A 15,294-nucleotide genomic window follows, 5' to 3' on the forward strand; every position below is an offset into this window, starting at 1 on the left:
GCCCTCTATTTTTTTTTTATGTAAGATGAGCAAAAAGTGACTGGAATATCTATAGGCCTGAGTCTTTTGGGTACCAGAGTATTTTATTTTTAGACACAGTCTTGCTCTTACCCAGGCTGTAGTGCCAATAGTGGGATCTTGGTTCACTACAACCTCTGCCTCCTGGGTTTAAGAGAGGTGCCCACCACCATACCTGGCTAATTTTGTATGTTTTTTATAGAGAAGGTTTTTCACCATGTTGGCCAGGCTGGTCTCAAACTCCTGATCTCAAGTAATCTACCTGCCCCAGCCTCCCAAAGTGCTAGGATTATAGGTATGTGCCACTGCGCCCAGCCCAGAGTAATACACACACACACCCCAGAACTATGTTTTTTTGTTTGTTTTTGACACAGAGTCTCACTCTGTCACCAAAGTGGAGTGCTGTGGCGCAATCTTGGCTCACTGTAACCTTCTACTTCCTGGTTCAAGTGATTCTCCTGCCTGAGTCTCTCGAGTAGCTAGGGATCACAGGTGTGTGCCACCATGCCCAGCTAATTTTTGTATTTTTAGTAGAGACAAGGTTTCACCATGTTGGCCAGTATGGTCTCAATCTCTTGACCTTGTGATCCGCCCACCCCAGCCTCCCAAAGTGCTGGGATTACAGCCGTGAGCCCCTGTGCCCAGCCCAGAACTATGTTTTCTAAAGGTCATAGTGCTCCATGTGAAAGCAGCTTACTCACCTGGCAAGAAAATAAAGTTTAAAATGTTGGCAGACCAAGAGGCTGAGATGCCTCCACAGCAACATGCAAAGCCAGTGAGTAAAATCTTGGTTTCTAAATCTCATTCTCCTAAAAGAAATCAGGGATTCTTGTAGAAATGGCTGATTCTAGGACTGACACAGGGAAAATACAAGATATGTCTGTGGCATCTTGTGATGTCAGAATATGTGTGCTCTATAAACAAAAGCGTGGCCGGGCATGGTGGCTCATGCCTGTAATCCAGCCTAACTAACATGGTGAAACGCCATCTTTAAAAATAAATAAATAAATAGCATGAGGCAATGTCCAGAGACACATAAGATAACTGGAAAGAGCCCCTAATGGCTAAAGCTGGAATAATTTGAACAACACAATCATGTGCTATTGGATTATAATTCAAAGTATGAAATATACATGAGCCCACACTGATATATAGACACAGATATATCCATGTGTGTACATTTTTATATATACACACATATAAATACGTATGAGTGACTAAATAAACAAATGGAGAGGAGAGACATCCTCCTTGTTGGAAAATTCCAAATAATTTAAGTAGACACTTCCCACTCTAGAAGGGAAGTGAAGCTTAATTCTCTCCTACTCCCACCTCTCTTCCCAAGTGCGGGCTGGATTTAGTGACTCTCTTTCAAATAGACTAGAGTAAGAAAGGAAGGAAAGAAAAGTAACTCTAGAGCAGAGAAATCTGGCAAACACCAACCTAACCGAGTAAAGATACCATGTGAGTATCTGGCACCTGCTGATATACGAGAAGAGAACTTCATTTATATAGTATTTTAGTTTTTATTTCTTAGAGACAGGGTCTCATTCTGCTGCCCAAGCTGAAATGCCCTCATAGCTCACTGCAGCCTTGATCTACCGGACTCAAGTGATTCTCCTGCTTTAGCTTCCTGAGCAGCTGAGACTATAGGTGTGCATCACCATGCCTGGCTAATTTTTAAAGGTTTTTGTACAGATGAAGGGACTCGCTGTATTGTCCAGGCTGGTCTTGACCTCCTGACTTCAAGTAATCCTCCTGCCTTGGTCTTCCAAAGAGCTGGGATTACAATATGAGGTTATTTTTATCCAAAATATATAACCTCACTTTAATCATGAGATAAACACCAGACAAATACAAATTGACAGACATTCTAAAAAATGTCTCACTATTACTCCTCAAAATTGTCAAGGTCATGAAAAACAAAGACCAAAAAACTGTGAGAAGTCCAGAGGACACTAAGGACATGGTGACTTAGATGCAATGTAGTATCCTGGATTGCATCCTGGACCAGAAAAGAGACATTGGTGAAAATCTAAATAAGTCTTAAGTTTAGTTAAAAGCAACATACTATAAAGCTGGTTTCTTAGTTTTTACAAATGTCCTATGGTAATATAAGATATTATTATAAAGGAACTGGGTAAGGGGTATATGGAACTTTCTGTAAAATCTTCAACTTTTCTGTAACTCTAAAATTATTTCAAAATAAAACAGTAACTGAAAAGCATGTCATATGATTCTCTGTAGCTTGATATATAAATCATCTCATGATTTGGTAATACAGTGATCCTGGGTTTTTTTTTAAGTCCCTAAATAATATTTTATGCCAGTGGGCATGTAGTTATCATGTCAATTCTAAGTCAATAGAACTTAGAATTCTGTTGACTCCCTACTTGGCCTGAGCCTGTAGTCCCAGCTACTCGGGAGGCTGAGACAGGAGAATCCCTTTAACCCAAGAGGCGGAGGCTGCAGTGAGCCAAGATGGTGCCACTGCACTTCCACCTGGGCAACACAGTGAGATTCTGTCTCAAAAAAAGAAAAATTCAAGAAAAAAAAGCAAACGAAAAGTAATGCAAAATGTTACTCCCTACAAAATGGGGAATATGAAAGCATGTGCTGATGACACAGTTGAAACTGAAAAACTGGATTCCTTTTTTTTTTTTTGAGACGGAGTTTCGCTCTTGTTACCCAGGTTGGAGTGCAATGGCGCGATCTCGGCTCACCGCAACCTCCGCCTCCTGGGTTCAGGCAATTCTCCTGCCTCAGACTCCTGAGTAGCTGGGATTACAGGCACGCGCCACCATGCCCAGCTAATTTTTTGTATTTTTAGTAGAGACGGGGTTTCACCATGTTGACCAGGATGGTCTCGATCTCTTGACCTCGTGATCCGCCTGCCTCGGCCTCCCAAAGTGCTGGGATTACAGGCTTGAGCCACAGCACCCGCCCCCCCCCTTTTTTTTTGAGGTGAAGTTTTGCTCTGTTGCCCAGGCTGGAGTGCAATGGCATACTCTCAGCTCACTGCAACCTCCGCCTCCTGAGTTGAAGTGATTCTCCTGCCTCAGCCTTCCAAGTAGCTGGGATTACAGGTGCCTGCCACCACGCCTGGCTAATTTTTATATTTTTAGTAGAGATGAGGTTTCACCATGTTGGCCAGGCTGGTCTGGAATTCCCGACCTCAAGTGATCCACCTTCCTTGATGTCCCAAAGTGCTGGGATTACAGGCGTGAGCCACCATGCCCAGCCTCTATAAATTTTTTTAAGGAATAAAACAAGTGATGAAAACAGAATTTCCCCCCACCAACTTAGAATTCTATTGACTTAAAAGGAGCCATTTGAAACAAAAAGATAGGATGTCAAAAACTCCAGAATGATAACTTATTTGGAGAGTGGTTTTAAAGCTGTCTTTGCATTTAATTGCTGCAAACAGCCTAGAATAGATTTTGAAATATAATGAGAAAAAGAAAAAAAAAGATCTACCACAGTAATAAGGGCAGACACTTCTTAGTATGATAGGATGCTGATGCAGCATATGAATAACCTCTAGCTTTCTGTTTTCATGAAGAATATGAGATCCATGAAAGCAGAGACTACTTTGGTCACTGTTATCCTATCTCCACTTAGTGCACAGTAGATGTTCAGTTAAATACTGGCGGAACAAAACAAGTTCATGATGCAGTTATGGGCTGGCTTATTGGCCTATGCAAGAACCCAAAATAAGTTCATTTTGAAAATTATTATCATCTTTTGTTAGAAATGACCAAATGTTCATTTAAATTATTGAATAGCCGTAAGTTAACTGGTTAGAAAACAGGAATAAGCACCTTAATAAATGCACTAAAAGAGGCATTGGGCCGGGCGCAGTGGCTCACACCTGTAATCTCAGCACTTTGGGAGACCAAGGAGGGCAGATCAGGAGTTTGAGACCAGCCTGGCCAATATGGTGAAACCCCATCTCTACCAAAAATACAAAAAAATTAGCAGGGAGTGGGGGCACATGCCTGTAATCCCAGCTTCTTGAGAGGCTGAGGCAGGAAAATTGCTTGAACTCAGGAGGTGGAGGTTGCAGTGAGCCGAGAGCATGTCACTGCACTCCAGCCTGAGTGACAGAGAGAGACTCCATCTCAAAAAACAAAACAAAACAGCATTAGACCTGTTTCCAAATTTGAAATTGGTGAAAGAACTTTTGCTACAGCTTGAAGGAGTGCTGGCATATCAATGTTGGCAATGTCACCTAATACATTAAAACAAAAATTGCCAAACCCTATATTCCAGTAAAAAGACTAAAAAGGGTAATAATCTTGACAATGTTTTGTAGTTCGGTTGATATTATATGGGTCAATTATCTTACTTTGCGTATATTTTGTCATTAGGTAACTTTTCTAATCCTAGCAAACATTCTGTGTCCACAGCAACAAGGCAGTCCAAGCTTATTTTGTAGTCTCGTCATCACACTTCATGTTACAGGTGAGATTTCTAACATTATTTGTCATTGTACTAGAGATGTTTATATCTTAAGATATTTTTCAACCCTTTAATTGTTCCTTCAAAAATATTTCTCTCTCTCCTCCATTCCTTACACTTGTTAATATCTAAAATACTGATAAATAGGCCATCTCTACTACCTGAAATCCCTCCCTCATCAGACCCCTGCAAAAAACAGCTACTGATTCTCAAGATGCAATCACCACCCTGTATTCCCCGAAACCCCCCATTCCTCAACCCCTGTGAGTGCTACCAATACCTTCTAAAACTTCTATCACTCAGAGGAGATTCCTTGATCATAATTGTCTCACTTTGATTCTGGAGGCTGTTAACTCAGTTGATCATAGAACCAGGTTGCTTCTCCCAACTGAGGGATCCCAGGCAAAGCCTGTGGTCAGGCCCCAGAACAGCTTTTCAGGTCCTATGTTTTATGGCTGATGCTGTCACGTGCCTTTCAAAAGACTTTCAGGACTTGTTCCTTCAACAATAGTATTCTGTGGTGGTATGTACCTATAATCCTAGCTACTTGGGAGAGTAAGGCAGGCAGGAGGATGGCTTGAGCCCAGGAGTTAGAGGCTATAGTGAGCCATGATCAAGCCACTGCACTCCAATCTGGGTGACAAAGCAAGACCCTATCTCAAAACAAAACAAAAAAGCAGCATACAGCAGGGGTCCCCAGCCCCTGGGCCAAGGACAGGTACTGGTCCATGGCCTGTTAGAAACTGGGCTGCACAGCAGAAGGTGAGCGGTGGGTGAACAAGCATATCCACCTGAGCTCCACCTGCTGTCAGATCAGCGACGGCATTAGATTCTCATAGGAGCATAAACTCTATTGTGAGCTGCACATGTAAGGGATCTATGTTGCGCATTGGGGACCACTGGCATACAGCATTCCACCGCTTAAAAATGGCCTCTGTGGATTTATGTAGTGGGATCTTATATTGCGTTCAACTACACTCCAGAAAAACATTTCATTTCTATAGAAAATTTTGTTCTTGTGTTTCACAAGTCTTGCCAAGTCTCTTAATGTGGATATTTTTTCAGAGATGGAAGCCGGCAGGAATCTCGTTACCCAGATACAAAAGACGAAGACCATTTATCTGGGAGTAGTCTGGCTTTCTTCATCAATACATTTTGTAGGGTGATGGCCCACAAACAACTCAAATGGAAAACCATCTGTAGAGACTGCAACTCTAGGGTTAGAAAGGGTAGGAAAATGAGAAAGCACAGCACTCCAATATCTGTAGGAGAAGCAGAGGCCAAAGCAGAGGCCCACGGTTAGCTTTATACTCACCAGAATGGCTTGAATCAGGTTGGAGTTGGCAGACAATGTGATTTTCATACATAGTATTGGTTTGATTTTAAATCCCACCCCTACATTTGTAAAAGCGTAACACAGCTTTTGGTTTTATTCATTCTTCAGAAGACATCTTTGGGTTTCTTAAGCATTACAGGCAATTGACGGAAGATTTTAAAATCAGTGGTAGTGACAGTCTCAAAGTGAATTAGTGTCCTAAGTCTGGATACATATAGTGGAAAACTTAGTTATCTAAATGACTGCCCTGAGGTTTGCTGTCCTGAATGCATTTCTAGTTGGTGTTGGAAATAAGTTTTACTGGACTCCCAGAGGGGCATTCCCACCCAAGCATAAGTGTCCTCCTTACTCACAAAGTAACTTGCCTTTTCAGCGAGTAGAGACATATACATACATATATGTGCACGTACATAAAAGTGCACACGCGCGCACACACACTCACTCACTCTTGTTTTATCTCTCTCCCCTCAGGAGTGATTTGAATTAGATAATAAATAGCCAGAGAGCACCCCCAGGAATGGGAACACATGCAGCAGCTGCCCAAAGGAGAAGTCACTTTACTTTCTTTTAAACTTGCAATGTTTGTCTTTATTTTGTTCTTTATATTTTCAAAGTGAAAAGAAATAGTATTGAGTCAATTTCTTTTTGTTTTTTTAAATATTTGTTCTATGTATTTACAAGCCTTAAAGTTGCTCTAAAGATTTCAAAATTATTAAGAGTACTTTGACCAGGGTAGCACTTTTTTTTTTTTAAACAATTCTTGGAGTTCTGTGGTCCACAGCATTTCCTTCTGTTTCAATGTTATGTATGTTTTGATTACTATTGTGATTTTTTTAAATTTTCTGAAGCAAGCTGAGAGGCAGGCAGAAAGATTTGATGCCAAAAAAAAAAAAAATCTTTCTTACCTTGTTCACCCCAAACTTTCTCAAATCTGAACTAAATGCTCTACCTTAAAACAAACATGAGGTGCATCTGAAGGGGAGGGAAATTTATTTCTCTGCTTTTCTATTATACAAGTTGTTTACAGAAACTGCAAATTAAAAAATTACACTGGCATTTGCAGTCCTTAAAATAAATTAAAAGTTCTCAACATTTTTTTTGCTAAACATTTTTTTTTAAAGTATGAGTCCTTATTTAAAAAGAAAAGATTAAAACAGAAAATATTTTCTATAAATAATACATGTATTTTGGTTTTAGTGCTCCCGCCCTAAGGTTTGAAGTTTACTTTTTCCAGTACCTTTTTCCTCCATGATCACCTTTTTTTCTCTTTTCCCTCTCCCACTCGTGCACACGTGGGGGTTTCTGCGAGAATTGGCCTTGCTGCACTGTGATTGGCGAAGACATGAAACTTTTTAAAAAAATACTTAAATTGTTTCTTTTGTTTCCTTTTGTGTATTTGAAGTTTTAGTTATCTTCGGACTCCTCTTCTGCTTCCCGCAGCCACGTGAAGAATGCCGTGACAGATTTCAGGGCCACTCCCTTCCCATTCTGCTCTGCAGGGTCCTTGCTGCTCTCCCATTTGTAGAAGGCATCCTCGGAGATCACCTCCTCATCATATAGGCAATCAAAAAACATCCGCAATAGATCTGCAAGGAGGGTGAAAATAAACTATAAGCTTTGGGACACTGTAGTTATGAGGAAAAGAATGTATTTCAAAATAATGAATGACTGAATAAATGCACATTAATTCCTCCAGAAAAAAGCAATAATGGCAATTCATCATACTAGCTCTTGATGGTAGAAACAGCCCAACAACTTGTTTAAATAAGAGGGAAAAAAGATTGAAGCAGTCTAAATTATTTTTTATGCCTATTAATTTGTTCAGTTTAAACTTTTTTTTTTTTTTTTTTTTTTCTTTTTTTTGAGAGACAATCTTTCTCTGTCCCCAGGCTGGAGTGCAGTGGTGCAATCTTGGCTCACTGCAACCTCCACCTCCTGGATTTAAGCAATTTCCCTGCCTTGGCCTCCCAAGTACCTGGAATTACAGGTGCCCGCCACCACACTCAGCTAATTTTTATATTTTTAGTAGAGACAGGGTTTCACCATGCTGGCCAGGCTGGTCTCAAACTCCTGACCTCAGGTGATCCGCCTGCTTTGGCCTCCCCAAGTGCTGAGATTACAGGCGTGAGCCACCGCGCCTGGCCCTATTTGAACTATTTTCTGATACTTGTGAAGCTGTTTCATATGATGTTTATCCCAACCTAAACACTGCAAAATTTATGAGTAGATTTTTACTTTCTTTTTACTATTTTCTGCATTGAAAGTTTACTGTATTATTTTTACAAATTTGGTGGGGGGGCCACGTGGAAAGGCAGGATATGCTTTTTCTTCCTTGTATTGTTGTTTTAAAAATGAAGAGGTAATCATTCACATGGAAAACATGGGTAAAGGATTTATCCAGTGAAACTATACCTGTTATTTATCGTTCTAAATGTCCAAACTATCTGTGTGATTTTAATTCTCAGTTTTACTCTCAGAGTAAAACTGAGAATTATAGTTATCAAGATAAGAAGTTATTATTAGTTATTATAGTCAGCCCTCTGATCATTTATATTAATGGAGGGAGGCAGTAGAATAAACAATAAATGCGAATCAATATTAGGTTTATCATAAGTCATATTAACCTTTTTTTTTTAATTTTTTTTTTTTTTGAGATGGAATTTCGCTCTTGTTACCCAGGCTGGAGTGCAATGGCGCGATCTCGGCTCACCGCAACCTCCGCCTCCTGGGTTCAGGCAATTCTCTTGCCTCAGCCTCCTGAGTAGCTGGGATTACAGGCACACGCCACCATGCCCAGCTAATTTTTTGTATTTTTTAGTAGAGACGGGGTTTCACCATGTTGACCAGGATGGTCTCGATCTCTTGACCTCGTGATCCACCCGCCTCGGCCTCCCAAAGTGCTGGGATTACAGGCTTGAGCCACCGTGCCCGGCCATATTAACCTGTTTTTTTTGAGATGGGGTTTTGCTCTTTTTGCCCAGGCTCAAGTGCAATGGCATGATCTTGGCTCACTGAAACTTCTGCCTCCTAGGTTCTAGTGATTCTCCTGCCTCAGCCTCCACAGTAACTGGGACTACAGGCGCGAGCCACTATGCCCAGCTAATTTTGTATGTTTAGTAGAGATGAGGTTTCACCATGTTGGCCAGGCTGGTCTCGAACTCCTGACTTCAGGTGATCCACCTGCCTTGGCCTCCCAAAGTGCTGGGATTACAGGCGTGAGTCACTGCACCTGGACCATATTAACTTTTTTAAAAAAGATTTATCTTTGTAATTGTATTAGTCAAGGTAATATTATCAAATTCTCTGATTCACAGTAGATTGTCTTTTCAATTATATTATCAGGATAATTTGTTTTGATCTTTTCCTTTATCTCCCAGAGCGATTCAGCAGGACTATGAAAGAAGGAATTTTATAAAACCAAAAATAAGGAAGTACCAAAGAACTACTTCAGTGGTATCTCTAATAGCCATGTACTGCCCACGTTCACAAATTTCAACCAAATTTTCAAGATGTAATAAAAATGATTAGTTAATGCTAAGTATCATTAAGATTTAAGCGTACAGGTTATTTTGTTTCATTAGCCAAGAATTAATTATAACAACTAAAATCTATTCTGAAACTCCTTAGTAAATACACCATGGTAAATATACTATACTTAGAGTCTTTGTTGGGTGTCTAAAGATTCTAGAATGTCATCTTCAACATCATTAACCATTTTCATGCCCTAGATCTGCATTGTCCAATATAGAAGCCACTAGCCAATTGTGGGCTATTTAAATTTAAAGTCAATAATTCAGTTCCTAAGTCACAACAGATACTTTTAAGTATAGAATTGCCACATGTGGCTTATGGTTACCATACTCAAAGGTATGGATATATTTCCATCGTTGTAGAAAGTTTTATTAGGCCTGCCCTAGAATGGGGATGAAATAACCTAAATAGTTTTCTTGTGATTTTTTCATATAAGTATATAACAAGTTCAGATTTTTTTTTTTTTAAAGACGGAATCTTGCTCTGTTTGCCCAGGCCAGAGTGCAGTGGTGCCATCTTGGCTCACTGCAACCTCCACCTCCCAGGTTCAAGCGGTTCTCGTGCCTCAGCTTCCCTAGTAGCAGGAACTACAGGCACACGCCACCACACCCAGATAATTTTTGTATTTTTAGTGGAGATGGGGTTTCACCATGTTGGCTAGGCTGGTCTTGAACTCTTGACCTCAAGTGATCCACCTACTGTGGCCTCCCAAAGTGCTAGGATTACAGGCACGAGCCACTGTACCTGGCCAAATTCAGATTTATTAAAGTTAGTTATATGTGTTTTTGTTATTAGTGATTCTTTTATTGTCCATTGTTCAAACCCTACATCATTTCTGAAGTCCTGGCTTGGATAAATCTTGTTCACTGGATGGATTAACTGTAACATGAGATAAACTTACTGGCAGGTTGATCAAGTTTTACTACTGATGCTTGTAGTGCATAAAGTGCTTGCAGTTCCTTCTCTGTATCTGAGTCTAGGTACTTGAGTAAGATCGGCACTCTCTGCTTGATAACAGCAGTGTCCACTCTGAAGGTAGAACAGTCGGCTAAAGGTGATAGAAGAACTAGGAATTACATTTAAGGAGTTAACACAGAATTATCTTTAATTTTCTTTTTCTTTTCCTTTTTTTGAGGCAATCTCCCTCCATTGCTCAGGCTGGAGTGCAATGGAGCAATCTCGGCTCACTGCAACCTCCGCCTCCCGGGTTCAAGCAATTCTCCTGTCTCAGATGCCCAAGTAACTGGGATTACAGGCACCCACCACCACGCCTGGCTAATTTTTTGGTGTATTTTTAGCAGAGACAGGGTTTCACCACATCGGTCAGCCTGTCTCCAACTCCTGACCTCAGGCCATCCATCTGCCTCAGCCTCCCAAAGTGCTGGGATTACAGGCATGAGCCACTGTGCCCGGCCTCTTTCTTTTTATTCTTTTTTAGTTTTTTAAAATAATAGAGACGGGGGTCTCACTACATTGCCCAGGCTGGTCTTGAACTCCCGGGCTCAAGTATTCCTTCTGCCTTGGCCTCCCAAAGTGCTGGGATTACAAGCATGATTACTGCACCTGGCTCGTTTTCAATTTTCTGAGTACAAAGGAGGCAAGAAGGTCTAAGGCAAATAAAATGCAAAATGTTATGAAATTATTGAGACATTCTCTCACAAATAATAAAAAACATGGAGGGGGATGTATTTTGAATGCTGGTTTCCCTCAGGAGTAGTACACACAATTATCTTTAATTATAGTGAAACAATGACAGTGGTTTCAGTGTTTTTTGTTTTTTTTTTAGATGGGAGGCTTGCTCTGTCACCCAGATGAGTGCAAGGCAGGGGGTCTCAGCTCACTGCAACCTCTGCTTCCTGGGTTGAAAAGATTCTCCTACCTCAGCCTCCCAAGTAGCTGGGACTACAGGTGCCCACCACCACATCTGGCTAATTTTTGTATTTTTAGTAGAGATGGGGTTTCACTCTGTTGGCCAGGCTGGTCTCGAACTGCTGACCTTGTGATCCACCTGCCTTGGACTTCCAAAGTGCTGGGATTACAGGCATGAGCCACCGTGCCTGGCCAACAGTGGTTTTATGACAAACTACAAAAACAAAATTAATCAAATGTCTTATAAAAAAAGTGAGGTGATAGATATGTTAATTAATTTGATTCAATCATTCCACATTGTGTATATATATCAAAACATCACATTGTACCCCATAAACATATACAATTATGATTTGTTAATCAGAAATAAATGAAACATAAAGTAGGAATTTCAAGTGAGTACTTTTAAAAAAGCAACATGAAAAAAGCAACGTTAGAAAAGGAAATTAAAGTGACACTTAATACAAATCTTTTCAGAAGGGTAAAATAATTTGAACCATTTGTTATTACTAGGATAAAAACTAACTGTGGCGGTGCCAGATAACATATCTCATCTAGGCCTTTTGCGGGAAAGGAATGATAAAAAGGGGCTGAGAAATGAAAAGCATCCTCAGTGCCAAGACACATAAAGATTTATATTATCTGTAAGTTATCGCTAAGACACAATTTTGTTTTTAAAAGCAGATTTTGTGCTGGGCATTGTGGCTCATGCTTGTAATCCCAGCTACTCAGGAAGCTGAGGCGATAGGATAGCTTAAGCTCAGAAGTTCATGTCTAGCCTGGGCAACATAGCGACCCCTTGTCTCAAGAAAACAAAAACCAAACAGCTTTTGGACTTCCCAACTCTAATTTTAAAACACCAAAGTATTACCATGTTTCTACGGATACTGAAAATGATTTTTAAAAATTTCATGAAGACTTTCTACTTAGCTTTGATAATTTATCTCATTAAAGAACATTGAAAATAAATGCACTGAAAATCTTAAATTACAATTCTGAAGCTAAATTAAGTGGCAGGAAGCTATCTTCGAAAATAATACAGACAGTTGAAATTCTGAGACACCTTTTGTGCTGATTTTTTTTCTCATTTCAGTGATAGAAATGTGAATTTCTACCTGAAACTAAAGAGATGTCTTCACTGAATAATGTTAAATATTGTATACAGCTTGGGATATTTAGGATTTCTACTGACCCTAATCCTATCCATTTTAACAATTCAGAAATCAATAAAATTCTTATCATATAAAGTCAATGAAGAACAGGAGAAACTTGGTATTTTTTTTCCTTCATATATGTACTTACATAAAATAACTTTTTTGATGAGAATAGCCCTATACTGATAATTAGGTCACGAATATTCAACCCATTCATTATAATTCATGATTGGAAGGAGGAGGCAGCCCTGAATGTTAGAGGTAAAAAGGTGAAGGAAAATCTACACACAATGTAGTAAAAAACAACGCACGGAGCATGCAAAGTATGCGGTAGCTGTTTAGATCTGGGTTCTCTGTAGGCAGACATGCTTGAGACAACCAGGCATCACAGAAAGGGCAGTGCACAGAAAAGTATGCTACATAGGGCAAGTTTTGAAAACAATGTAAAAATCCAACTGTATACTTAGTAGTTGACATAATGGGGATTTTGGATGTTATGAGCTGCTTTCAGAAATATTACTTACCTATAATAGCTGCTTTACAAACGGCAGTCATTAAAGCTCTAAGGAATGTAGGTGAACTCATCTGGCTTTCGTCTAGATTAGCCTGAAGCCAAAAAGAAATAAAACAATTAAAGACAGGCTTGCTCAGCCAGGCATAGAGGCTCATGATGATAATCCCAATACTTTGGGAAGCTGAGATAGGAGGATCACTTGAGGCTAGGAGTTGAGATCAGTCGGGGCAATGTAGTGAGACCCTGTCTCTAAAAAAAAAAAAGAAAAAAAAAGAGCTGGGCATGGTGGCACATGCCTGTATACCTAGCTACCTGGGAGACTAAGATGAGAGCATTACTTGATTCCAAGAGTTCAAGGCTGCAGTGAGCTATGACTGCATCACTGCATTCCAGCCTGGGTGACAGAATGAGACCTTGTCTCAAGAAAACAAAAAACAGGCCAGGTGGGTGTGATGGCTCATGCCTGTAATCCCAGCACTTTAGGAGGCTAAAGAGGATGGATCACTTGAGGTCAGGAGTTCGAGACCAGCCTGGCCAGGACAGTGAAACTCTGTCTCTACTAAAAATACAAAAATTATCTATGCCCAGTGGCAGGTGGAGGCTGAGGCAGGAGAATCGTTTGAATGCGCAGGTAGAGGCTAGTCAGCCGAGATCACGCCACTGCATTCCAGCCTTGGCAACAAGAGCAAAACTCCATCTCAAAAAAAGAAAACAAACAAACAAAAAAATACCTTTGCATACCAGAGAAATTATCCCCTGAAAATTAGGACCAATCTGGCACTAAGAACAGACAAGTCACATTTTTGCACATTCTTGTTAAAATTAAATGTCCAATTCATTGAAAAATAATTTGGCTATTGCCAGTTCTATATACAAACGTTTGAATTAGCAGTATTTAGTTTTTCAGGGTCCTTCTCACTGCCTATCCTCTACTCATTCAATTATACAGTGTTATGTACTTGCACATTTCAAAGTATAACCACTTAAAACATTTTATTCCTCAATAAAAAATCCATAGGAAGATACTGTAATCTACTCAATCTATAAAAGAACGACATCACAACTGCAGTGTATTTTAATGACTACTTACTCAGAAGCATGTAACTATTTTTACATGTGCCAACACTGCTTTTTCGTCTTAATTTTAATGTGAATTAGAGGTTAATCTCAAGCATTACTTAACCCCTTAAGCGGTGAAAAAATTGTTACTCTTTCTAAGGATGGCAAAAAAAAAAATAGCATTTAAAAAGTAATTTCATTAAGGTTAAAAACTCATGAAGTGAACAGATAGGTATGTGACTTGAGGGGATCCCACAAGAATCTTTCCTACAGAAGTATCAGGGAAGGTGACATAGTATTCATACCTCCACCCAGTCAAAGATCTGTTCATCATTCGCTTTGTCCTCAATAATGAGTTTTTCGAGTCGCTTATTTAGCTCTTCAGCAGACAGTTCTTTCTTTGAAAGTGTTTCAGAGGAAGAGGGACTGTCAGACTCTATGAAGTCCAAATTCTGAAACATAAAAGGTGGAACATATTAACATATTAATATAATTCTATGTTATTATCATCCTGAGAGAAGAACAAAGTCATAGGTTATATCTTCTCTTTTACATGGAATTAAAATGATCAACAGAAGTTATTTTTATGTTTGTAGTTTTTTTGTTGTTTGTTTTTGAGACAGGGTCTTGCTCTGTCGCGAAGGCTGGAGTGCAATGGCTCAATCCTGGCTCACTGCAACCTCCACATCATGGGCTCAAGCAATCCTCCCACCTTATCCTCCTGAGTAGCTGGGACCCCAGACTTGCACCACCATACTTGGCTATTTTTTTTTTTATTTTTAGTAGAGAAGGAGTCTTGCCATGATGCCTAGGCTGGTCTTGAACTCCTGAGCTCAAACAATCCACCCTCCTCGGCCTCTGGAAGTGCTGGGATTACAGGCAGGACTCACCATGCCCGAACTGTTTGTATTACAGTTTTGAAAGACTGTCAGTCCATTATCCTCCTGAATATTTTTCCAACTTCTCATACTGTGTATCTTAAAAGGAAGGAAATAAACCCCCTATAATTATCTCCAGGCTATGCTTACATGCAAATAATCTTGAGCTTCAATCTTGCTCTTAACTGTGACATAGCTTTTTAAGGCAGAAGAGGAGCCCTAGAAAAGGGTACAATTTTACTCCCTGTCTGCAACCTATGGTTTAATATTAGTATTGGTACTCAGCAGCTTTCAAAACTCCACAGTTTTGCCTTTGTTAAGTCATGACCATTTTCAATGTAAGTGTGAGAAATTATGCTATAATTGTTTAGCACTTAGATATGTAGTTTTAAAAAAATCTCTCATCAGGCTGGGTGCAGTGACTCACGCCAGTAATCCCAGCACTTTGGGAGGCCAAGGCAGGAGGACTGCTTG

General features: G+C 39.9%; 1 protein-coding gene across 32 annotated transcripts in view; it reads right to left on the bottom strand.

The window, feature by feature from the left end:
• Positions 1 to 6,371: 6,371 nt before the first annotated feature.
• The window catches only part of EIF4G3 (eukaryotic translation initiation factor 4 gamma 3), a 371,563-nt gene continuing 362,640 nt past the window's right edge, over positions 6,372 to 15,294 (bottom strand). For 27 of the 32 annotated variants that reach the window (XM_039473805.2, XM_039473813.2, XM_039473822.2 and 24 more), the window contains 4 exons: positions 14,248 to 14,394; positions 12,894 to 12,975; positions 10,248 to 10,394; positions 6,372 to 7,401 (listed from right to left, as the gene is read on the bottom strand). In XM_039473805.2, the coding sequence (XP_039329739.1) occupies positions 7,220 to 7,401; positions 10,248 to 10,394; positions 12,894 to 12,975; positions 14,248 to 14,394 (558 nt within the window). In that variant the 3' untranslated portion in view covers positions 6,372 to 7,219. The remainder of the gene's footprint in view (positions 7,402 to 10,247; positions 10,395 to 12,893; positions 12,976 to 14,247; positions 14,395 to 15,294) is intronic. The other 5 variants (XM_074380218.1, XM_074380217.1, XM_074380210.1 and 2 more) reach the window with 1 other exon arrangement.

The sequence above is a fragment of the Saimiri boliviensis genome, chromosome 11, assembly GCF_048565385.1.
Source record: "Saimiri boliviensis isolate mSaiBol1 chromosome 11, mSaiBol1.pri, whole genome shotgun sequence".
In the NCBI taxonomy this organism is placed as follows: Eukaryota; Metazoa; Chordata; class Mammalia; order Primates; family Cebidae; genus Saimiri; species Saimiri boliviensis.